General features: G+C 44.0%; 1 protein-coding gene across 4 annotated transcripts in view; it reads right to left on the bottom strand.

Moving 5' to 3' along the window:
• The window catches only part of LOC136104073 (potassium voltage-gated channel subfamily A member 6), a 30,312-nt gene extending 13,906 nt beyond the window's left edge, over positions 1-16,406 (bottom strand). The window contains exons 1-3 of one of the 4 annotated variants that reach the window (XM_071817049.1): positions 9,612-16,406; positions 9,221-9,307; positions 3,324-3,501 (exon numbers count right to left, since the gene is read on the bottom strand). In XM_071817049.1, the coding sequence (XP_071673150.1) occupies positions 14,179-15,735 (1,557 nt within the window). In that variant the 5' untranslated portion in view covers positions 15,736-16,406 and the 3' untranslated portion in view covers positions 3,324-3,501; positions 9,221-9,307; positions 9,612-14,178. The other 3 variants (XM_071817053.1, XM_071817045.1, XM_065842718.2) reach the window with 3 other exon arrangements.
• Between the last annotated feature and the right edge of the window lie 903 nt (positions 16,407-17,309).

Below are 17,309 nucleotides of genomic sequence, written 5' to 3' on the forward strand. Positions count from 1 at the left end.
CCATGTGAAATCAGAAAGAGGTTTACAGAGAAGCTGACTGAAGGTCCCACAGTAACCAGCTTCCTCGGCTTCAAATCTAAATCCAACTCCACAGCCCTGCCTTGCACCATCTCTTTGTGATTCCCTGTATGAAAAAGGGTCATTCGCATTATCTGGAGAAAAAGGAATTTAGCAATGAATAGACTCCTTGTTCCTATAGATTTTTAAGACTAATAAACACCCTACTGCATGCTGAGGGAAGACTTTGTTTCCTTTCTACAGTTGAAGAAATTAAGGCATGGGAAAAATGAAATGTCAGATCCATACCAGATCCAGACTTAGAATGTGCCTGTGACCACCAGTCTGTCCACAGACTGATACAGTTGAAACTCAAAAACATTCAAATCGGAATTTTCAAGAGAACAGGTCTCATTTCCTAACCATATGGAAAACTGACCATCTGAAAAACTAAAGACTTCTAAACCACCACGTACCACCCTGCCTAGTTGGCATCAGAAGAATGTGCTGATGGACGAATACCAGCTGTGAATTTGGCTCCACTTGCCTGAAACCAACTCTCTGCATCAGTAGGGGTGTTAAAATATTTCGGCCATCAAAAAAACTATTCATGCACCATGGTGGGCACAAAGACATGACAATGGGCCCTCTTTGAAAATTCAAGTGACTCAGACACCTAAATACGCTATAGGACAGGAGGGAATTTGCAAGAGGATTCATCTGGGCCTTTTTGCGTATGCTTGTTTCTGAATCACCAATATGTGACTAAATATAAACCATGGGAAGCCATAACTGCTGTTCCATATATCCTCGTATTCCTCTAAAAGACGATAAAGGAACAGAAACTAGCAAAATATTTAGGATTATTAGTTCTTAGCAATGTCAGTGAAAATCTGTAAAAACTGATATTGCCAGATTCAAAGCACAGATTTGACTGCTCAGTACCAGTGAGCTGCTAGTATCCAAATCACCTTCATGCTTGGAGAACTAATAGAAATCTATGAGAGAGATGGTGAACTCCTCCCATCTACAGTGTATTTTCTTCTGCTGCTTTAATACCTTGGTCCCTGATAGCTGTACAATGGGTGAAAAAAAGAAAAAACCTGAATAAATTTACTTCCTTTGGACTAGCTGTGAAAAGTTGATGTCAGCCTCTTATCTCCATGGAGCATTCAGCAGGCTTTCAATTTGCCTTGCAGCAAGTCAGCTCTGGGCTCTGTCAGATAGAAATATTTTGCACACCTGTAATTACAAGGCAGCCTGCAAGGGACTGGAGAATCACAAATAAGGGGGTTGCACTGAATATTTTGTGTCTGAGCCTGAAAAACATACATCAGATCAGCCTGGTCAAAGCATTGGCCTAAAGCCAACACAGAGCTACATAACAGCAGAACTTGTTAGTATTCAGATATTCCATGAGTTGGATGCACAGGGCCAAATGTTTTGCTGTGTTTGTTTGATCCTCACTCTCCATATGTTAGTTACTGCTGTTATAACAGTAATACAACACGGTGTCCTTAGGGAGTAAAGGTCCCCAACTGTGCCTGACATTATATAGGTATTAGGTAAAAGATGGGGCATATTCAAAAAGATCTCCTTGTCTAAATGGTTTAGGGAAAAAGGGCAGCTAAATGGCATAACACTGTCCCATAACACTGAGATATGTGGAACATCCAAATACCATGTGACAGTACTGGGGACTGTCCCTTTGACTCCAAGTCCAGCATTTAATTATGAAACCTTGCTTACTAAATGGTCTCTGAACTAATGAAAAACCTTACATGACCTTTTGATGTAACTTACAAATAAGCAGAAATGCCAGGGTCAGAAGTAACAGCAGGTGTTTTTTCTGCTACGTAGGTTATGTGATTGAGAGATGGTGGATGGAGGATGGAGAAGAAAGCAGCAACAGTCTCCAAAACTCATCACAGCCATTTCACAGCTGCAGCTGACTCGATCAATATGTATTCAGACATCTTCTATGGAAATGTTGATTAGTGGTTACTATGCAAAGAAGAACTCACTACTCATCTTCTCTGAAATCCACTTAGCTAAGTGTTAATGCAAGTCCACAAAAAAGCGCAGCTTTTTAAAAGAGATAATGAAAAAAGTAAGTAAGTAGGTGAGCTACAGCACACTGCAGATAGTACTTTCTACTTCCATTCTTCCAAATACATGCAGAAAATTATCAGCAATAATTTTTGGTCCTTCCTTCCCTCCTTCCTTCCTTCCTTCCTTCCTTCCTTCCTTCCTTCCTTCCTTCCTTCCTTCCTTCCTTCCTTCCTTCCTTCCTTCCTTCCTTCCTTCCCTTTTTTTCTCCTCTCCTCTCCTCTCCTCTCCTCTCCTCTCCTCTCCTCTCCTCTCCTCTCCTCTCCTCTCCTCTCCTCTCCTCTCCTCTCCTCTCCTCTCCTCTCCTCTCCTCTCCTCTCCTCTCCTCTCCTCTCCTCTCCTCTCCTCTCCTCTCCTCTCCTCTCCTCTCCTCTCCTCTTCTCTCCTCTCCTCTCCTCTCCTCTCCTCTCCTCTCCTCTCCTCTCCTCTTCTCTCCTCTCCTCTCCTCTCCTCTCCTCTCCTCTCCTCTCCTCTCCTCTCCTCTCCTCTCCTCTCCTCTCCTCTCCTCTCCTCTCCTCTCCTCTCCTCTCCTCTCCTCTCCTCTCCTCTCCTCTCCTCTCCTCTCCTCTCCTCTCCTCTCCTCTCCTCTCCTCTCCTCTCCTCTCCTCTCCACCTTTTCTCTCCTCTCCTTTTTTATTTTTTCCCCTATTACGTAACCTATGAGTAAAAAGACCCTGAAAGATTTCCTGCTGAGGGGAAACAGGAGAAGCTCACAATTCATAATTACATGTTCTAGGAAGTCAGACTGCATTGTAAAAGTGTTCTGGACTCATTTAAAAACTTTTTTACCTGTGCAGGTTTTCCAGTTGCAGAAAAGAACAAGTGTCTTGCCTCAGCAACAGCCAAAGCACTAGAACATCCCTTCTGTCACTACTTATACGTGCTGTGGTATCCATGCCATTTGATCTGTCATTTTGTCTCTTTTGGAGCATCAGAACATCATCTAACTGAATTCAAGGAAGTATTGGAGCTGATGCTGGAGCCACACTGCTAGTAATCAGAAAAAACCAAGGGCTAGCACTACATTGCTTGGAAAATAGGGGAATTTTTTAAAATAAACTCTCCTATATGAAGGACAAGCCCCTCCCTTCAAAAACAACAACAATAAATCCATGTTATGTCTTTCAATACATTAAAGTAAAAAAAGGTGTAAATGCAAATTTCTGTATTTTAATTCTTTACATACATTTCCTTAAAAAAAAAAAAAAGCAAAAACATTCAGAACATCGAGAAAATGATCACACACATTTTGAATTTTTCCAAACATGCATTTTCTGAAGAATACCAAAATGAGCTGAAATGAAACTCCTCTCATAAATATTGCTGATTTTGAGGAAGAGGCATATTTTGATGGGAATACATCCTACAGAAATGTTTGCAATCCACTGTAGAAAACTGTAACAGATCATCAAATTACAGATTAATGGATAAGCAGTAGCGAATACCCCCCCAAAATGTTTCTGAAATTCACTGTGCCATCTCCAAGGATAGATTACAAAGATCAGCTGTTTTGTGGGTATTATTTTGTAAGCATGAAGGCCCATAGTCTACAGTACCAAAAAGAATGTACCCGACAGCACTATTTGTGTTATATTAAAATATGAGCTTAATATATTTGTGGTACTTATCTAAAGAAAAGTTACAGTGGTAAAGTAGATGTTCTATGTTTGGCCATCTGACATCAATTGGACCATCAGGTAAATATCTACCAAGTACCTTTCGGTTTTATGTACTGATGATGAAGTAGGATTCAAACACAAGGTAGGTCACTGACAAGAGAGCTTGTGCATCGAGCTCCTTACTGTTTAATGACAGCACTACTCTTAAAAATATAAACCCTTTATGAGAATGCAGATCTTGACTGGGGAAGGTTTAAAACTGAAGTATGGAAAGGGCAAAAAGGGTCAGAACTTGGTCACAAGTTAAGATCACATTAGTGCTTTGCACACTAGATAGAGTGTTCTTGAGCTGTTTACTTTGCAATGCAAAGCCAGGGGAAAAAAGTACGTGTAAATACTATTTATGCATAAACAAATCAGACTGGCTTGAAGATTCACAATGAATGCATCTCCCATGTTTCTTACATATCCTCATGAATCAACATCATTTACTTGTAGGATTTGCTCCCGTGCTCTTTAACTGTACACCCTGTCAAAATAAATACCTCCTTGCTAAAAGACAGGGTTGCCAGGGCCAAGAACATGAAGATTTGTTCTGTAGCACTAGAGAAGGTGTCATGGGTTCTGCTTGTTTAGATTATTGCTTTCCCAACACTCTCCACACCTAACTCTGCCTTATTCTGTTCCTGCTATAAAATCAAAATGTAATAATGCTCTCTCACCATTGGAAAGTTCTTCAAGGTCCAAAGAGGTATATATAATTTTAACCATATAAGCCCTTTGACCAGCTTTTTGCTCTGTGTTTGTGTGGTAATTACCACAGCAGGGTCTTCACCATTAATATGTTACACGCCTCAAGAGCAATGCTCTGTACACAACAGCAGCACACATGATATAACAGTGAATTAAGGAGCACATAAACACATGTTGATGGTGGTTTCTCCTTTCAATTTCAAAGTGAACTGAGCTAAGAAATAGATGTGACAATGTGATCATGATTCAATTGCCTCACTCTATATTCATTGTAATTCTTTCCTAATCAGGCTGACTGCCATAACTCAAGAAGTGATGCCAAGCACTTGGGACAAGCCCTTAAACAACTTATCGACAACTGGATCTGTGTGCATTATCCTGCTAATGTCATTGATAAAGCTCAAGTGGTGTCCGTATTCACATGCTTGCATATTGTGCATGATTATGTGTAAATTTTGATTTACCTTTCATTTTTTTCTACTTGAAGAAGAGAAAGCAGAGCTATTTCAAAGCTGAAGAGCAGAACTAGCTAGCCAAAATACAGATACAAATCACAAGAGGATGGTTTCCTCACAAAAGTAAACAAAGAGCAGCAACAAGCTAAAGGTTCAAGGACAAGGTATCAAGATGGATTATTCTTGGCACTATTGTACCACAGAGCTGGATGGATGGGTGAAACTCTCACCTTGGTCAATGTCTGTTTTATCTGCTGAGCTTAAGGGGACTTTTGGTAACTTTTCCACAGGATGAAATGAACTAAGGAAGGTAAGAGAGGAAATGTTAAGCTTTACTCTGTCCCTGTCAGATCAGTGCCTGGAACAGGAAATTACTCTGCTAACCTCTTCAGGCCAGAGTGGCCATTGTTATCAACTGTTCTGACATGTTCAACAAAAGCTGTGGAAGATCATGCATAACAGTTGATTGCTGCATCTAAAATCAGATAACTCAGCTGAGCAGCAGCAAAGTTGGCTCAAGGCCTTTCTCAAAATTAGGTGCAATGCAATGTTCCGATGATTCCAGGGAGCTCACAGTAGTGAGGAATTACTAGAAACCCCAGGAAAGAGGAAGATCAGGAGAGAGCTGGAGAGCTTTGGAGAGGGAGAAATATATAGAGGGAGAAAGGACCAGACAAGGTCAGCAGAGGTTCCAGGTTGAGGTCAGCAGAGCAATGAACAGAGATTAATGATATTTTAAAGGGCATGAACTTCCCCTCTATCTACAGACTATCTCCTGCAGTGATCTGATATCCCCTACCACATCCTACCCAACACCTAGGTCTTCTTTCTCTTCCCGAAGTCCCATAAAGAAAAAACACCTCCCAAGACTCACAGCTATTCCCGTAGTTCTCCCTCCTATTCACACAGCCCAAGTATTAAATGATAAAATTATCAGGATTTGGCGTTTTGTACCTAAATGTGTGCAGTATGGCAAAAGAGCTGGAGGACATGAGAAATGAGGGTAGACCTTACAATTTCTCATATATTTGGCATCTCAAATACATCCTGGGTGTAGGAAAGGACTCTAGTAGACAAAATCACTGGACTCAGGCTATTTCTATTGCATGTAACTACTTCCATCTTATCTCTTTCATATATTTAAGAAAGTCTATCTAAAAAAAAAAAAATGGGTTTTGCCTTCACTTCTCCTGTTCAACCTGGCATGAGCTTTCATTTCTCCTCTGTCTGCTATATGAGAAATCACCTTCTTCTTTCCAGGGTAAATTCATTCATAGCCAGTTTATGCTCTACTGTTCAAACACCAATGTTACATTTAGCTTAAATAGCTGTTACCTATTTTGGCTACTCTCCCCCCAGTATTTTTGTAACTATAGGTCTTTTCAATCTTTTGCTGGCCTAGAAAAGTCAGGCTCTTCCAGTTTCCTCTTGCAAAGCACTCTCCTTCACCTGATCATACTTGCTGTTCTTCCATGCACCCTTTCTGACCAAATATAGGTCATAAAAATGCACACAGCATTCCAGACGAGGCTTTACAGAATTAACATTTCCCAGGTGGTACTGAATGTACTCCTTCTGAGACTTTAAAAGACTTGCACCTGCAATTTTTATGGCTGTATTACTCTGGTGGCTCAGTAAGTGACACTGGCTGATCTCAGTATTCCCAGTCTTTCTTTTCATCTGTCTTTCCCAAGCTTGCCACCAAAATCATTACCACAACTTCAATTTCTGTGCTATTTATTGTAATATCGTTCAATTTCTTTACGTCAGTTATTCAGTCACCTAGTTCTGTGTCCTAATCCACAGTCCTGATGATGACTCTTAGGTTGCTTCATTGCTAAATTTCATAGCCTCAACTCTACTGCTAATATTTTAAACAACCCAGGACTGATCCTTGAGAAACTCCTTTAAGAACCTCCCTCCTGTCTCACACTGCATATTTACTCTGTTCTTTACTGACTCTGTTTCTTCTATTCACCCTCATCTGCCCCATCTCAAGTAGTATTTTTCCATACAGCACATTAATGGCTTTTATATGGAGCTTTTTGTCCAGTTTTATGGAAGGCATGACTGAGATCAGTAGAGTTAGAGCAGGAACAAAGTAGTCCAATTTGTTTAAACTTAGTATTCCCAGAAAATGGAGACTCAGAAGCCAGCAGATGTATAGCCAGCCTGCCAGTACTGCAACAATTTTCACATAGCCATAACAGCAAAATACTGTAGGAGGGGTAGAGTTTGTCTCCGTGTCTACCTTGGCTTCCCTTCTGTTATTATATTACCTAAAACTTGCAATTATGCTTCTTTAGCTTAAAAAGCTCTATCTCCTTGGAAAACATATCCAAACAAGAGGAAACTGATGGAAATCGAAATGGGAAAGCAGTCAAGAATCTAGGACCACCAACTGTTCCATTCAGCATGGGGAATCTGGTGACCACGCACGCCCCACACCAGCCTGACTTCTGCTCCAGCCAGGCACATGGGTGTCATGCCAAGGACACAAAAGAGCTGAGTGTGGCACAGCAGGCGGGTGCTCACCTCCGCCTTATGGTATGGTAATGTGCACCTTCCTGAGAGCACCATAGCTGATAAGTAAACAAAGAGGCTGTGGTCCAATTCTGTTTTCACTGGGGATAAATTTGGAGTCACTTCACTGACGTCAGTGGAGCTATTCCAGAATGGCACCAGTGTAAAAGAGGGCAGCATCTGCTTCCTGAAAATGGATGCCATCAAGCTAATTGAAAAAAACAGATGCATCAACAAGCAGCAAGAAGAGACAGTAATGTTCCAGTTTTCTTGTAAAATGCCATTTAACTTCTCTCCAGAGAACAGAAGAGAATAAACCAATACGTACTCTAAAAGCTAAATCTTCTCTTGGTGTAAATCGTGTATGACCTTTTATGTAAATGGACCAGTGTGTATCTACAACACCTAAAGAAATCTAGTCTAGACATCTGTATTTACAACCCTCTTCTCTGGGCTTAATTCTCTCACATTTACTTAAATTAGGAGTTACACCATTCATATCCTTAAAGATACATTTACCTAATATCAGGTAGAGAGCAGAATTGAGACCCCAGTTTTCTTTAAATAAACAATGGCTACAATACTAACTAAAATGGGTAATTTAATTGGTAAATTTGGTAGTTAAATTGGTGTACTTGTGTTTTATAGCACTTTTTGACTAAGGGTCTTCTAAAGCATTACACCACTGAGTAAATATCTTTATATCCATTTAGTGAAAGTGAAGACAAAGAAGGACTTACTGAACTTTCAATTATATTTTATATGAAGACAGACCTTACACATGAGTCTTGTCTCTAATGAATAGGCAACACAGCTTCAGTAATTTAGGGTGACCATGGAAGTTGATGACCGCCTTCCCTCCTCTAAATCCTTTCCTTTCTTTCACTAAGAAACAGTCATACACAGGAAAGTTCAATCTGTTGCTTAAGCTCCTCTTAATTTGCAGTACAGAAAATGTGGATATTTCCTGCAGTGAATGTTTATCAATGAATGTTTATGCTTTAGGATCATAAAACCCACACTGATCACAGTTATGTTTCCCAAAGTGTAAAACTATGCTATAATATTCAATATCTTGTGCCAACTAAAGAGGCCCAAACAGACTTCCCTGGAGCAAGTGGAAACCCTGACAGTTAGGTAAGGCATACAGAATTGACATGTACTAACAACATAAGGTACACTGGAAATCAAGGTCACTGCAGTCCCTGTCTGCTTTCTCCCAAAAGCATTCTTCTGGTTTTATCTCCCTGACTAGAATCTTGTCTTATTTAGGACCCTGCACAAGAAGAGCTCCTTCTTGTAATTAACGGGTAATTTCATCACTGTCTTTGGTGGCAGCTAAGGACACTCAGCATTCACTGGCAATTGTTCATTTTATCAGAGGATTAAGTCTTTTCATCCTGCAAGCACGTGTTCCCATCCTTAACTTTATGTGTAAAGCAGATGACTGCAAGCCAGCGATCTGACTCTGAGCCTGCTCACAATATGGCTACAAATGTCTTCAGAATACGATTTATTTAGAGTGAGAGCTCCAAATACCAAAGATGAAGAGATCAGACTGTGCTTCTGGTTACAGCAATGTAAATAAAGCTATCTTGTGCTTACAGGGCTGCAGCTGAGAGCAGGATCTCGTTCAGCCTTAAACTTCTCTATGAACTCATCTGCATATTTCCACCATTAAGAAAAACAACTATGCTCTTGCTTTTATTTTTGTCAATATAAACTTAGAAAGAAGCTTGACTTTGCTGAGTTTGGTAAACTTACTTGGACTCAAGTCAGATGAGAGCTTTTGGGAAAGCTGTGGTTAATTCCTGCTGTGATCTGCAGATCTTTCCCTGATGCAAACAGGACCTCAAGAAAAGAACAAACAAAAATAAGCATTTTAACAAATAGTACATATGCTTTGACTTGATGCAGAAGATTGAAGTTGCAGCCCAATATAAACCAAGGTAGTTGTACTAAATGGAGTTTTGCCGACTTGAATCAGCAGATGGTGAGGATCTGGCTCATACTATATTTTTGTAGTTTATAATTATCTTTCTTCACCTAGAACCAGATTCTCCCTTTAGGCTGCAAATCTTAATTAGGAAATCCTTTCTCATTAATTGCAAGAAACTCTTAGTCATTAGGTTCACAGATGAAAAAGAAACCTTACCTACTTCTGCTATAGCAGCATACACTGGAGTTGCTTGTTCCTTTGCTTTTAGAGATGATGGTCTTGTTTCCATCACAGTATGGAAGACGCTTCAGTGCTTACCCTCTCCTGCTGCCCTGAATTTCCTTTATACTCATTCTTCTTCATCTCCATGAGGATCTTTGTACACTGAATGAGAGGGCCTAGGAAAAAACACCAAGTCCAGTCACCTTTGCCCCCACAGCTGCTCTAGAAGTGAATTTTTATCCATGAAAGCTGTATCAAAAGAAACAGGGCCAAAACAGAAAATTACTCAAAAAACCCAAATTGCAACGTTTTCCAAACAGAAGCAGAATGGGCATTTCATCTTGGAGGTAAGTGTAGGAATCCAACAGTACTGCAGACTTTGAAATATTGCAAAACAGCTCTTCATGGCTTTCACCCTTACGATCTTCTATGTTGCTGATAAGTTGCAGATAGAAAAAGGTGTCCTCAGTAAAATTCTTCCTTTCCTTCCTTCCCCACATCCAAGAAGATGATTTCTGTCTTGTACTGCTTTGGTGCAAAACATCCTATGGGAAAATTATACAGGGAACTGATTGTCACAGAACAGCTGAGGGTTCAGGAAGGAGCAATAGTCTCTTCCACAGCAAAACCATTTTCTTGTGAGATTGTTGAAAGAGGAGTTTCTGGGTTTTTTTTTAAGGTGATGCTTTAATTTATATTCCTTGTCACCGAGCACCTAGATGACTCTACATTCACAAGCCAGTTGTGCCTCAGCTCCTTGACTGCAAGTGATCAGATTGTCCTTTGCACAATCCCCACCTATCTGTATGCATGGATATACAAATAAAATCCCTTCCTATGTCCTGGTTTGCACTCTGTTTTCAGATGCTGATAATTGTCTGTCTGAAGTTGAATGAGGCAGTTGTACATGATATAAGGTGATGGGATGATCTCCAGTAAACAAAGAAAACAGCTGTAAAGATACAGTGCTAATATCTGAAAACTGAAAATATTCAATGAGTGCTTTTGCTTGTAGCCAAAGTCACAGGGTAGAGAGAAACAGTCTGGGAGGTTGTTATGGAAACAAGTCCCTGGAGGTGCCTACTTTGCTTCATGAGGATGTGCTCTGCCTTCAGAAGGAAATAGTTAGACTGACAGACAAATCTGTATTTCAAACATCCAGGAGTGAGTGATAAGGGCTGAGAAGTCAAGGTAAGACTTTTGAAAACATCTCTCTGATTTCCTGATGCTAGTCAGTGGCTTGGGTGTCACTATGCCTTTTCAGTCACTTGAAAGGCTCCTTAATAAAAATGTCAAATTCTCTAAGTTCTATAATGTATAGTATTATTGATGACTCTAGGACTTCATTGCTTTGCTTTTCAGGAGATGCTTAGAGAAAGATTTACATACTGAAACAAAAGTCCCTAGGTCACAGTTTCCAAGCTTCCATTAGCTTCTCTTAACTCTAACAGAGAAAACCCAGGGTGCGAACCCCATTCCTGTTTTACACATTTTCATTTGCACTTTCTTTTCAGAACTGAAAAACGTGGATGGCAAAAACTGCACAAAAACTATCTGTTTGCAACGAAGTTCCTTCACACCAGCGCTTTGTGTGTGCACCTGCATGTGTGCCCGTGTCGGTGCACAGACAACACTCTGGCTAGAAACTGCTGAATTTCACCTGAGAACAGGAAATCTCTTTACAAGAGCATCTCTATAAGACACATTGGGATTAAGCTATCAGTAATTTGTCTCACATCTCTTTTTGTTGGAGTTTCCATGCCCATCTGTCTGTCATGCTGGTCAGGAGAACGACCTGTTCTGAGCAGGGAGGGCTCCTGCCTGGCAGGGGCATTGGGGTCAGGCCCAAGGGAAGAAACGAGCACAGGAATTTTCTGACGTAGGCTCAGCATGTCTCATGCCTCCTCCTGAACTCATGCTTAACCTGAGTTTTTTATATCTTACTTTGGGGAAACTTTTATCAGCTGATACATTCAGGCATAAAATAATCCCAAACATGGACATTGTGCAAGGAGGCAGCAGCAGTCCGCAAACAACCCTCTTAAATAGCAGGTTATTTGCTAGTTTTTTGTGCATCTGCTACAGTAACACAAAATTTGAAGAAGAGTCACTCTCTTGCACTCACAGAAAATATTTCATTATACTGACCCTGAAACACAACTAAGAACAACAACAGCTTTTTACTGAATTAACTCAATGACCAAGACAACTTTTTACACAAAATCAGCAGAGATGCCACCATGCTGATCCTTCCTCAATCCCACTTATTCACCAGGATTACTTACCCACCAGCTGGTTACATGCTTCAGGGGATACAGAATGGCTCCCAGACTCCAGACCTTCACAGATATTTGCCTCAGTCTTGATGAACCAAAGAGGAATTAGGCACCTATGTGTTCAGGCAAACTCCTCTCAGCTATAGAGCCCTCACCACATCACACTTATGTCTCCCAGACTGACCTGCAGTAACTGAGACAAGTGGCATTTTGCTACTGATTTCAGCGAGAGAGAGAAAACAGAGTTTTTCGTGTAATGGTTGTGCGCTGACTCCAGGGAAGATCCCTGTACATTAAAAACCTTTGAGAAGACAATGGGACTCTGGAGAAAAGTAGCAGCTAGGATTTACACAAACAACTTCTACCATATGATCAGGGCCCAGATGAAGAGACACCACAACAAAAGCACTCTAGGCATGGAGCCAGATCTCAGGATGATGAAAAGCAAGCAGGGTATTGAAGATGCAAACAGATCCCATCCCACAACCAGTTCTATAGCCAATTCTGACCATATTAAAGTATATGCCTTTAGCATTCTTAGTTTTATGGTTGAAAAGCATAATATATACATAAACATAAAATGTATTCTATATATTTTGCATCTTGATATTATGTCTCATTTATGTATTACATGTGTCACATGCAATATGTAGTACATTCTAATATGCATATCATACAGCATGATGCAAGGTCTTAATGGCTGCCTTTGCTTTCATACACATGCACACATGTGAATGCAGAACATACACTTAGATTTAAAACAAGAAAGACTTTTCTTTGCAGGAAAATTTGTCAATAGAATCTGAAAGCATCCATTTCCCTTTCTCACCCACTGGCAGCTTTTGAAACATTTTAAAGTTAGGCGTAAGGCAGAGCTGATTAAAAAAATGAAAATATCTGGGAAGCAAAATGTCCATCTTAAGATGCAAATCTCTGGTTCCTTGGCAAACCTAGCACTGCAAGCCAAGCTATGCATTCTGCATTGCTAGCGTAAGTCACTCTCATAAAACCTAGTGCATGCAAAAGACATTGCTGTGCCTTGTATCCATGAAATACCAACAACTGGCTAGATCAGTAATACAATAAAATTGTATCTTCAAGGATAGCTGTTTCTCTCCTAATTTGAAAGGTCTAGGGTATGTTGTTGGGTTTGTGCAGATGGCTTAGGGAAGTACCTATCCATGCCAATCTCAATCTCAAATGCTGACACATTTACCCTGGGGTAATCTATGCATGTGACACACTAAATCAGTGCAGTCTTCAGACAGCATGGATGCAGCTGTCTGTGGTTGGTGTTTTTCAGCTACATCACCAAAACACCAGCATGCAAACTTCCCTCAGCTATACAAATGCTTCAATAAAAATGCAGTGGAGTCAATTGCTCTCACATGCCTGAATACAGAACTGGATATCTGGAGCATAAAGTACATCTCATTAAAAGCTGTTGTGTGGACATAAACTGCAGAGATAACAAATTAATTTATTCAGATGTGCCTTGCATCAGAAGGCATTTATCACTATTAAGTTGGTACTGTAAGAGCCAATTAACGTCAGGGCACTGGCATAAATAAGGCTCAAATAAGCTCAAAACAGAACCTTCACCAAGCCTGTTGATTTCTTTTAGCTTGTTTTTGATAAATGGTATATGGTCACAAGTAACAAAGGGCTTTTGGATTTCTGCACCTTTTTTGAAACACAAACCATGAGGATCTTTAACACACTAAGGGTTGCAAAGAAGGAAGACATCCGCTTGCTGACTTTCTCCTACAGCTGCAGAAGTCACTGTGATGCTGGCTACAGTGTTTCCATTATTCAAAGGCAATGGCATGGCAGGCGTGACTGATCCCACAGCCAAGGGCACTGTGCTGGCACAGGAACTAAGGGCACAGCTTGAGCCAGATGTTTGTAGCCTCTTTAACTATTCGTTCACTGCAGAATCCTTCAGCTGAAGTAGTGGCAAGGGCTTCTCTGCTAGTGGAGTAGAAAGGCTAGGTTTCAGAGCAAATATTGGATTAAAGCAGTCTTCAAGAACAGAGAAAGAAATTCACGAGGGAGTGGGGGATGACAGCTAGCACTCCACAGAATAAAGCAAGAACATTTCTGGCTGCACACAGTAACAAGAAACAGCAAATCAGGACAGAAGAGCCCATTATCACAATCATTCTGTTTACGGTATCACAATTCACAGTCTGGCATGTAAATGCTGAATAGATCCAGCTGCTAGTAGGAAGACGGCTGTGCAGCAGCCTGTAGCTCTGTGTCTGGACCCAGAATAACAAAACTGATCACACCTCCGTCAGCATTTTCTTCTCTTTATAACCCTGGTTGTTGGGAGGAATGAAGTTGGAATATTTCATGGACTCCAGGTCTTCTGCTTCCAGGAATTCAGATTTGCTGAGAGACTGATTACTGTCCCCCTTCTTGGGCTCAGAGAAGGGTGACTGCTGCTGGCCACAGGTGACATGGGTGTACTGGCACTGCTCTTCATGATCAGTCTCTCGGTGGTAGAAGTAGTTGAAGTTGGACACGATGACAGGGACAGGGAGGGCAATGGTGAGCACACCTGCGATGGCACACAAGGAACCAACAATCTTGCCACCAATTGTCATAGGATACATGTCCCCATAGCCCACAGTGGTCATGGACACCACTGCCCACCAAAAAGCATCAGGGATGCTGGTGAAGAGGGAGTCAGGGTCATCAGTCTCTGCAAAGTAGACAGCACTGGAGAAGAGGATCACCCCGATGAAGAGGAAGAAGATGAGAAGGCCCAGCTCCCTCATGCTGGCCTGGAGAGTCTTCCCCAAGATCTGTAGCCCCTTGGAGTGCCTGGAGAGCTTGAAGATCCTGAAGACTCTGACCAGGCGGATGACTCTGAGGATGGCCAGGGACATGGCTTGCTGCTGGCCCCCATTGCTGCTGCCGCCGGGCTGCTGCTTTTGTTGCTGCTGTTGGGCCAGCTCAGTGCCCAGAGTGATGAAGTAGGGGATGATGGCCACGATGTCAATGATGTTCATGATGTTGCGGGAGAACTCAGGCTTGCTGGGGCAGGCAAAGAAGCGGACAAGGAGCTCAAAGGAGAACCAGATGATGCACAGAGTCTCGATGAGGAAGAAGGGGTCAGTGAAGAAGGGGCCAGCACCAGCAGCGGGGCGCAGGGGTGGTGGAGTCCCACTCGGCGGGGGTGGTGGTGGCAGCAGCAGCGCCTCATCACCGGGCGGTGCCACCTCCCCAAAGCCGGGTTGGGTGCCCTTGGGCTCCTGGCGAAACTCAGGCAGGGTCTCCAGGCAGAAGATGACAATGGAGATGAGGATGACCAGCACGGAGACGATGGCGATGGCCCGGGCCGGCCCCGAACTCTCAGGATACTCAAATAGCAGCCAGACCTGGCGCTGGAAGTGGTGCTGGGGCAAGGGCTTTTCCTCCTCTTGAATGAAGCCCTCGTCCTCCCGGAAGGTCTCGATGGCCTCCTGACCCAGCTGGTAGAAGCGGATCTCCTCCAGGAAGATGTCGAGGGGCACATGGACCGGCCGGCGGAGCCGCCCCCCGGACTGGTAGTAGTAGAGGATGGCGTCGAAGCTGGGCCGGTTGCGGTCGAAGAAGTACTCGTTGCGGAGCGGGTCGAAGTAGCGCACCCGGCGGCTGGGGTCACCCAGCAGCGTGTCGGGGAAGATGGAGAGGGTCCGTAGCTGGGTCTCGAAACGCAGCCCCGAGATGTTGATCACCAACCGCTCGCTGCTGCAGCAGCTGCCGCCGCTCCGCTCCTCGCCCGGAGCCTCCCCCTCCGCCTCGCCGCCTCCCGCCCGCGGGCCCGCCAGCGCCAGCGGCTCCTCCGCCCGCATCCCGCCCGTTCTGCTCCGCGCCCCGCCGCCACCGCCTCGCCTCCTCGCCTTCAGCGGCCGGCGCCGCCGCCCGCCGCCATCCGCCCGTCGCCCCGCCTGTTGCGCCTCGGCGCGGCCGCGCTCTACCGGCGGCTCCGCGGGGCTCTCGGAGCGGCGCGGATCCTCCTCCGGCTCCGGCCCCCGCTCTGAAGTGCTCTGCCCCGCGCTGGGGCACCGCGCTGCTGCACGGCGCACCCGGCTCTGCCCTCCCCGCCGCGCGCACACACACACACACGGGAGGGGGGGGAGAGAGGAGGAGAGGGAGGTGTAGGAGAAGGCACGGACACACACACACACACGGTTACACACAGGGGGAGAGCGACACACGCAGGCACACACCAACGCGCGCAGAGAAGCGCACCCGTGAGCAGAGGCACGCACGGAGACAGACAGACAGACAGACACAGGGAGATACAGGCAGCACCAGCGCGGACACGCTCAGATACAGACAGATGCACGCACCCACACAGCGAGACACACGCACGCACCCGTGGACGTGCGCGGAGGCTGCTGCTCGCTCCCCCTCACCCCTTGCCGCAGCGGCCGCAGCAGCTCCAGCCCAGGGGCGTCCGGTTTTCGGGGGTGTACCCCCGAGGGGATCCCGCTGTGGGGCTGCAGCGCTGCAGGCAGGCGCTTCGCGACAGCTTGTCCAAAGGGTGGCACCGCCCCGGCGCTTCTTTTTCCCCCCACCCTCCACCATGAAAAACCTGCCCCTACCCCTGGCCTCTCAGTCAAAACCCTGACGGGGATTGTCGAACACTGACAGCTCTGGTCACTGGTCAGAGCTCATCCGTGGGACGTGGGAGACCTCGATGTCGTTCCCATCCCTGCTGCAGGCTGCCGTTGACCTTGAGCCAGCCACTCCATGCCTGTGGCTCACAAACCTCCATTTATAAATGTCATTGCCATGGTGCAAGCAGGACAGTGACACCGAACCATCCACAGATGGAGACAACCTGTCACACAGGGAACAGTGCAACTAGGGAAAAGGCACAGGTAAATACAGTTTCTCTCTGTTCTTTTGTAATGGATAGGGTTTACCACTTCTCCCAGGTACCAAGCAGGTGAGCTTGCTCATTTATTTTTTTTTATTTACCACCACACGGTCAGCACTTAGACTCCTCGGAGCAAACATTGCATTTCACAGACAATCAGACGTCCAGCTCTTTTGCCTTTAGAAACCTGTGGCTTGCTCCATCCATGTCACACTTCACATCTGAAAGCACACAGAAATTCATGACTGCACTTTCTCCCTCCAAAAATGAGACTAACAGGTGAGGCTGCTTCCATCCTTCCGAGAACAAAAGTCTGTCTTTCCCTTGAAAGCCCTTTGTTTGTGCTAAATATTATTAACCAGGCTTTTATCATCATAGTATCTGATGCCTTTCCTGGCTTCAAGCCATATGCTTAGCCTACACTATTTCTTAGCAGCATAGATCTAGAAGAACACATTCCCGTCTTTACCCCTCCTCCCAATTCGTCTCTAACTAGCTGACAAAATTCAGTTACTTCAGGCTCTGGACATGTGGACCAGC

The sequence above is a fragment of the Patagioenas fasciata genome, chromosome 1, assembly GCF_037038585.1.
Source record: "Patagioenas fasciata isolate bPatFas1 chromosome 1, bPatFas1.hap1, whole genome shotgun sequence".
Lineage (NCBI taxonomy): Eukaryota > Metazoa > Chordata > Aves > Columbiformes > Columbidae > Patagioenas > Patagioenas fasciata.